Genomic DNA, 8,284 nt, shown 5'->3' on the forward strand with positions numbered 1-8,284 from the left:
CACCAGAGAGAAGAAACTGAGTTTTGAGGATGAAATAACATTATATATATATATCACTATATTCGTGCAGTGATATGCTTTAAATATACAAGATATATAAAATATGTAAATAAAACCACAAAAGGATGTATTTCATAGTTACTCAGCTAGTTTCCATGAAACTGCAAATGTCAGTTATTCCCCAACTTCAACACATTGCAATAGTGGATGATTCAACTGAGCAATAACTGATCCCAGGGGAGTGGCCTTCAAGCCACAGACCTCTATTTTATTAAATTTCTCAGTGTATAAAATAGCTGCAAAACCCCAGTACCAATAACTTAGCATTCCTCATAATAGCACCAGAGAGAAGAAACTGAGTGACAAGTCTGAGGTAAGAAGTGTTTTCAGTATCATTGTAAACTAAGATTATCTATATCTTCCATAGATATATATACACATATATACAGATATATAGATATATTTCTAAAAGCTGTTAAATTATTGAAACTATCATGTAATGGTTGCTTAAATTTGTAAACTTAGTAATTAGACAATAATTTTTTGAGTATTTGCTTGCAAAACTTTTTTTTTAAATCGCATTCTGCTACAGTAGACTCACATTTTAGAGTGACCATAAATGAATCTTTGCAGGGGTGGGTGCTAACGTTTGGTGGCAGGGCAGGGTGGAGACTGAGATTTACAGAGCCTCAGGGTCATCATTTAAAATTTTATGGACTTCAAGTCAGCAAAGAGAGAATACACACTCCTAGGGATTATATATGAACAATTACTGATTTATTTGTAACTTTCTGTTTTATCTTTAAAATGTATACAGTATTTGTACTCCATTCTATTTTTATTTCAACATAAAAATTACTTGTACTTTTTCCTCCTAAGACTCGCATGCAATTGATGCCTCAGGACAATGGATCTGATTTATTCAGAGCATCATTCATTCTCTTGCACACAGCAATATACTGCTGTGGCTTGAGAAATAGAAAAACACAAGGAGCTAGCTGATAATTATGCTATCTCCTGACAAAAAGACACAATCTGAAAATGTCTGTGCTGTTGTTTATTTGCTTAACATGGTTTTGAATAGTTCTTAAATCCAATTAAAAATCATTATATTGTAAAGGACCCTCTTGAATTCTGTTTTCTCCAAAACTATTTCCTCCAATCTGTCTCTTCCCTCTTCTGTGTGCTCTCAATGTTTTGTAATTTCTATGTATAACATACATCACACTTTTCTGTACATTGTAAAAATATTTGTATCTGTCTTTTCTTCTAGTTTCCTGTGAAAGAAATCATGCTTTATCATATAGCCTTGAGAGTGCCTAGCACTTTGCACATAGAAAATAGGATACGTGTGTGGATGTATCTGTGAGAGTGTGTGTGTGTGATTTTTACTGTTAATTTTCAATCTGCCTATAGAAAGCTAAATTTGGCAAGAATTTTAAAGTCTTACTTTGTAAAAATACTTACATAATGATATTTTTAATTCTACTTAAGATTTTGATTTCTATAATCAAAAAAGAGTTCAAAACTTTGCTACTTTTTCTTTTATATTTTATCCTTCTTTCTCATATATATGTGTGTGTATATATATATATGTGCACACACACCTATATATGAAATATTGAGAAATAATGAAATCTTTCTAGAATCTCCATTAATCATCTCAAAGCCACTCCAAAATAATGATAATGACATGAGAAATGAACATATTCTCAATGTAAAATATTAGTTTCGATATTCTTTGGAAAATTTTATAATATACTGACCAATAACTGTATTAAATAAGGTCTACAAAACAGAGAATTTTTCAAATACTCTATATACCCAAGTCTAGAATAATGTATCACAATCATTTATGAAGAAATGCTTTGTAAATAAATAAATGACCAACTTCAGGAGCATCTCTAGGCAACCCCCTTTCCACTTTGATTGCCTTCCCCAAACCTTCTATATATTCTCCTCCTATATGTTCTACTACATACACACCAAAGCAGACATCAGTCACTAATGATATCATCCCACAAAGAAAAGTGCCCATTAATATTCCAAAACAAGTAATATACAAATATTTATTATATTAGTGACAAAAATTTTAAAATAAAATGTTTCATCTTTTAATGTTTATTACATATGTAATTATTAAAATATAATTATTAAATTTTTATTTACCTCAGTTTTCTCAAATGCTTATTAATGCTATAACTGATGCATTATAATAATGTGTGCAATAGAATAAGAATTCTAAAATGAAAATTAAAATAGAGCAAAGTGCTTTGCCCTTTAGGCAAAGATGGTTCCTTTTATAAAAAAATTTTTGTAGTTATAGATAAACACACAATACCTTTATCTTACTTATTTACTTTTATGTGGTGGTGAGGATCGAACCCAGTGCCTCACATGTGCTAGGAAAGCACTCTACCACTGAGTTACCACCCCATCCCAACGGAAAGATACTTCTGAACAGCATGAATTTAAGAGGATTGCCTAAAATTGATACAAATTATTCTGTCACCTAAATTAATTTCATGGACATTATTTTATACAAAATGTTGTTTTCAACTTCCTAGGATAACTAAATAACTGCTTACCCCCACCATAAAGCTTTTTGAGTAAACAAATGTATTATTTCATTCCAGAAATTTTATTAAACAATTACAGAGAAGTATTATTCTTAAATAATGTTTTTAATTTTTAAAAGAATTAATGTAATGTAGTTGTCAAACTGCAAAGAGTATTCAATTTTATCTAAAAAAATTATTCGTCTGTACTAGAACTGTATCTTATGCATTTGTGTTAACATTTAATATTTTTTCTGATCTCCAAGATATTTCTGAATAAGATGAAAGCTCTCATTCTCATCACCACCATCATGGCAATAGCTGTTGGTGTCCCGGTAAATATCACTTCTGCATTCTAGAATATTTATGTACTTCTTATTCTAATTCATGAATTAGTTTTTTTTTTCTCCATATAATGTACTGTACTTTATAAAGACATATAAAATGTACACATTTAGCATTGCATTACAGGAAATATTATCAATCATATACTATTCAGTGCATAACTCAATAAAATCTTCATAAAGTGGTAAATTTGAGCCATTTAAGAATATGTATTAACATTTTCCAGGAAAATAGTTTTCACAATATTTTCTGAACAATAAAATCCTAGGTTTTGGGGGTTTTTTTGTTTTGTTTTGTTTTGTTTTTTTTGGTAAATGGACTTTATATAACAGTACTAGTACAAACTCAAATTATTTCCCTCTTAAGTAGGTGTAAATTCTTGTGTATGTGTTTTCATCAGCATGAGTTGAATTAATTTCACTGTTTGAATTTTAGGTTCCTCAAGACCAGGAACGAGAAAAACGAAGTGTAAGTCAATTTTCCTCTTCTTTACCTATAGGCTTTCTATGTGAAATAGTTATAACTTTAGCTAAAGGTATTCACATATTCAAACCTCCAAAACTTTACTGAGATTCTTAAATACTTTGGGGTATTAGCACTAGACAGAGGTTTAGACATTTCAGGGATTTTATCTCTGCTTGTGCAAGGAGAAATGTCTTCACATTCCCATTCACCAGTGATATCCAAATTGAAACATCACTCACTCTGTGATGAGCTGGTTTGTATTTTACTCAAATTATCTACCCTAATAAAGACATATGACTGGGGCTGGGATTGTGGCTCAGCGGTAGAGCGCCCCCCTAACACGGGCGGGACCCAGGTTCGATCCTCAGCACCATATAAAAATAAAGGCATTGTGTTGTGTCCATCTACACCTAAAAAATATATTTTTTTTAAAAAAAGACATATGACTGTTCATGCTTCCCCTCTGCTTTAGTTCTACAATGCTCATTCCAGAAAAGGGTTTAAAAAATTAAAATGAGAATTAGTACATATGGATGTGTTGTCAGCTTTCTGTTACTATAACAAATACCTGAGATAAATTGACTTAAAAAGAGGAAATATTTATTTTGGCTCAAGGTTTTGGAGCTTTCAATCCATGACAGATAGGTCTCATTGCTTTGAGCCTATAGGTTGCACAATACACTGGGGTGAGACATGTGACAAAGAAAGCCTGTTCACTTTATGGGGACCAAGTACCTAAGAGAGCAAGGAAGAGACTGGCATCCCACAGACTTCTTCAAGAGCCACCCCCCAATTACCTAAAGCCTTCCACTAGGTTCCACCTCTTAAAAGTTTCTACCAACTTCTAACAGCATCAAGCTGAGGACCAAACCTCTAACACAGGGGCCTTTGAGGACCCTTTAAATCTCACCTGTAGCAGTGGACCAACTTTGGTCATCCTACTAGTGGCAAACTCACTGAAAGATTATTTTAGTCTAAACAGTTTAAAAAAAAATGTTTAATAGAATTTGAAGAGAGTCTTATTTGGAGACTCGTTTAAATTTGTGGAAATCCTGTTACCTGAAAAGCATGTTTTTGAGGTCAAAATTATCAACAAAGTGTTAAGAATACAGAAATTGGTATGGATATGGACAGATATGGAGAGAGGGGTGGGGGCATAGAAGTGAAACACAGAAAGAGAGATCATTTTTAATATGTTTTGGGTAAAAATACGGTATGAAGGCAAAGAGAGAAACAGTAAGGCATGTCAATACCTTCTCATCTTGACCTTAGAGATGTAAAAGAGATTATAAAAAGAGTTCATTTGAAATATAAAGATGCAGAAACATGATTATCTCAGTAGATAATTTTCTAAAATAAGGCAAATTAATCAAATCTCTATTCATAGTACAAATAGAAGAGGTAAATGATCTTTAGACATTTTAAATTATCTTCTTAAGAATGAAGACCCACATGCTAAAGAGCCATTCTATTTCTTCTCTTTGAAAGAGTAAAACAAGCCTTTTTCTTTCTTTCAACAGGTCAGTGATAGCGATGAATTATCTGTGCAGTTTTATGAGCCCCCTTATGGATATCCATTTGGCACATATCCTTCATTCCCAAATCAAGCATATCCATGGCCTAGATATTGTTTATTTCCTGTCCCAATACCTCTGTCTGACTCTCTATCTACCCCTCCTCCTAATAGAAATTAAATGAGAGAAAAGTCTTCACAGTGCAATTTAAGATGAAATAAGTGGTAAGTATGCATATCACAAACATTTCGCTATTGTCGTTTTGTTGTTTATGGATAACAATACATTATTCCATGAAAAAAAATGGTACAAGAGTGCCAATAAGTCCCATTAAGTTCCCATTCTTTCAATGTTTTCCTCTGGTAGGAATTGTTGGCATCCCCTTTCAGAGGTCCATGTATCTCCATGACCTAAACGGCATACCAGTTTAAATTCCTCATTCACTGTGATGTAATAGAAACAAGCCCTTTCTTAATTAAATATCTTTAAATTTTTTTAAAATTTTCTGTGATTATCAACAACTTTTACCTTGAACTGAATCAGATCATAATAGATGATTATGTCAGGTATAGATCATAATAGATGCATTCATGATCTACCTTAGACTCGTCTGGGTAGGCAGGCTTTCTCATTCCTTAGAAAATTATGTATCTTTTCTAACACTAAAACCCAAGTCCTATCCTTTGAGTGTGGCATTATAATAAAATCCTAAAGGCTGAGTGTTACACCTGTAACAGAAGACCATCATCTCAGCCTACCAAAAACAAAGCAGATGGCCTGTCAAATACTGGATGAATTGAGAGAGTTGAACTTTACTGTACTGAAGTTTACATTAGAACCCATAGGAAGGACTGTTTCAGGAAACAACTTTCAGCTAATACATACTACTAAAAGTGCTGACTTTTTTTCCTGCATATACTCATTCTTCTTGATCAGAAAGCTCCCTGGTTTTCTGAACTATCTATACTTGCAGGCCACTATTTGTAATTAAAATGCAAAAAGCTTACAAGTCCCCTAGAAAATAACCCACTGGGATTAATAACCATATGTTTGTCATTTATTACAGGTTACTGTAAAATGGGATATGAGCTACTTCCTTGAAGAATCTATATTCCTGTTATAACAGAAAAATAAATGTAATGTAGTAGCACGTAATATTCTCTGGTCAGTGGTTTTCTTTAGTTAACATAAAAGAGAAGATCTTGGCTTCTTAATTTCTAAATGTATATTAAAAACATAAATTATAAAATTTAACAGATTTAAATAAATATATCTTGATCACTTGACTAAAATCAATCAGCCCTGGAAATAGGCTAAATGAAAGTCTATTTAGCACCTTATGTTTGATAGTTGCACTGTATTGACATGAGCCTGAGATTTATTGAATTTAATTAAAAATATTTGAATAATTAGGTCTGCACTCTACTGACGTGGTGTATTAAGCTTGATCTGTTGGTAAAGGATATTATAAACGAAGAAGAACTATCTTTAACTTCAAGAAACAGATAATGGATAAGACCCTTAAAATAGCATTTATATCATGCTTACGGTTTGCAAAGTGCTTTGTTAAGTTATATCACCAAATCTTCACGTAAGCTCTGTAAAGAAATAGTATTTAATTTATGTGAAAATTGAAGACCATGGTAGCCCTATGGATCTACATGGTATGGTCAGAGACATAGCATATAGCAGAAAAAAAATGCAAAACCAGGTCTATCCAACTGCCATGCCTTAGTTTCAGCAGCATATTTACTCTGATAAATTCTGATTCCAGCACTCTGAGATGGCAATTTCAAACTACTAGTTAGGTGTATTTTCCCTTTTGATGGGGAGCGGGAAAAAAAGTTGAACTTTATTTCTGATGTTTTGCAATTGCCCTAGAAGGGTTTTCCCCCCTGCAGTATAGACCTGTTTCCTCTGCATGGCAATTAAGGTGTTCACCATACTAATCCTGAGCTTATTTTCAAACCCCTCTGCCATCATTCCAGATCCCCTCTGTCCCCAGTACAGACATGCCAGGACATTATCATCCCTATGACCAGCCTTCATCCCACATAGTTATGCCTCTGTTTATGGTGCTTTCTCCTGGTGAAGGGCCCATTCCTCTGTTGACTATTGAGATCCATGTTTTTGTTTTTTGGTGCTGGAGATCAAACCCAGGACCCTGCAGTTTGATCTCCAGCTGGCACTTTACCACTGACCTACACCCCAGCCCTCAAAGTTATCTTTTAACACTCAATCAAATGTTATCTTCTCTGACAAACTCTCTTATCTCTCCAAATAGAATCACCCCATTTTGACTTTCTCCCCTGGTATTTTATCTGGTATTTTATTTCTACTCTTTGTGAATCTTACTTATCTTTAAGTAAAATAATTAATTTACATTTTTGTATCCTTTGTAAGTTTCTGGAATATTACAACAATATAACTATTGCCCAGTATTTGGCACTACTCCCTAGTACTTAGCAAAGTTGAATGTATTCAATGAATGCTTGATGGAATATTAATAAATCTTCAAATCTCTAATTTTAAAAAAAAAGAAAGTTTTTCATATCTCTGGCATATATCAACACATGAGTGAGTAAAAGATTCCTTATTTCAAAGAAAGTATCTTAAAATTAATATTCAAATGTTTACAGTTCTATTGTACACAATTATAACATTGGCACAACTAATTAGGTAATTTTATGGCTATACATACTTGGCTGTAGAAATTGTAAGACACATAAAATATCAAGTCATGAATAGAATTCTTTGTCCCAAGACAATACAAGCATTATAATAATACATATGCATATGTCTTAAAGAATTTAACATTTTTGTCAACTCTGAGAAAACTAGGCTCAGATGTTTTCAGTTTGGCAAGTATTTATCTTCTTCCACGAAGATAAATACACACGGCAAACTTTTGTGAACTTTACAGAGGAATAATGTTCCTAGTCATGAGTTCCCACAAATCTCATGATGAACCCTTGAAAAGTAAAACCCCGAACAAGGAAAAGATAGCACGTGATGATGAAAATAAACTGTCCTGCAGTAATGGAAAAAGTCACCCAGCAATATTCTACTTGCATAATAAGCCTTTGTTTGTGTTACAATGGCTGCCTTTGACTCCATGAGTTAATTATCAGGAAATTTGACAATTCTCTTTGAACAAAGGTTACCGTTTTTCCACCACAAGATTAAATTGTTCGCAGGTGAGACCTTTAGCATCAAGGATGGAAATTCTGCCATCATTCCTGCATAAACTGGCTAAAAACCAAGGCTAGTCTAATAAGCCACTAGGCATGACTTGAGTAGGAAAACCACTGTCTCCCTTCGTCATTTTCAGGAGTTTACAGGTTCATCAAATATTTGAATAATGATTCCTTGACGTTAAAGTCAGTGATCCCAGTTAAAATT

At 33.1% G+C, this 8,284-nt stretch overlaps 1 protein-coding gene across 1 annotated transcript; it reads left to right on the plus strand.

Annotated features, from left to right (window-relative positions):
* Positions 1 to 2,839: 2,839 nt before the first annotated feature.
* LOC107158757 (follicular dendritic cell secreted protein) lies at positions 2,840 to 5,077 on the plus strand. The gene is made up of 3 exons (XM_048785742.1): positions 2,840 to 2,893; positions 3,339 to 3,371; positions 4,889 to 5,077. The coding sequence occupies exons 1-3, from the start codon at positions 2,840 to 2,842 to the stop codon at positions 5,060 to 5,062; spliced, it is 261 nt and encodes an 86-aa protein (XP_048641699.1). The 3' UTR covers positions 5,063 to 5,077.
* Positions 5,078 to 8,284: the final 3,207 nt, after the last annotated feature.

The sequence above is a fragment of the Marmota marmota genome, unplaced genomic scaffold (genome assembly GCF_001458135.2).
Source record: "Marmota marmota marmota unplaced genomic scaffold, marMar, whole genome shotgun sequence".
Lineage (NCBI taxonomy): Eukaryota > Metazoa > Chordata > Mammalia > Rodentia > Sciuridae > Marmota > Marmota marmota.

Bases quoted from the DNA above. Each gene is read 5' to 3' on its own strand.
- LOC107158757 (XM_048785742.1), top strand. From the start codon at position 2,840: ATGAAAGCTCTCATTCTCATCACCACCATCATGGCAATAGCTGTTGGT. The intron at 2,894-3,338 runs GTAAATATCACT...TTTGAATTTTAG, and splicing joins CAATAGCTGTTGGTGTCCCG to GTTCCTCAAGACCAGGAACG. The intron at 3,372-4,888 runs GTAAGTCAATTT...TTCTTTCAACAG, and splicing joins AGGAACGAGAAAAACGAAGT to GTCAGTGATAGCGATGAATT.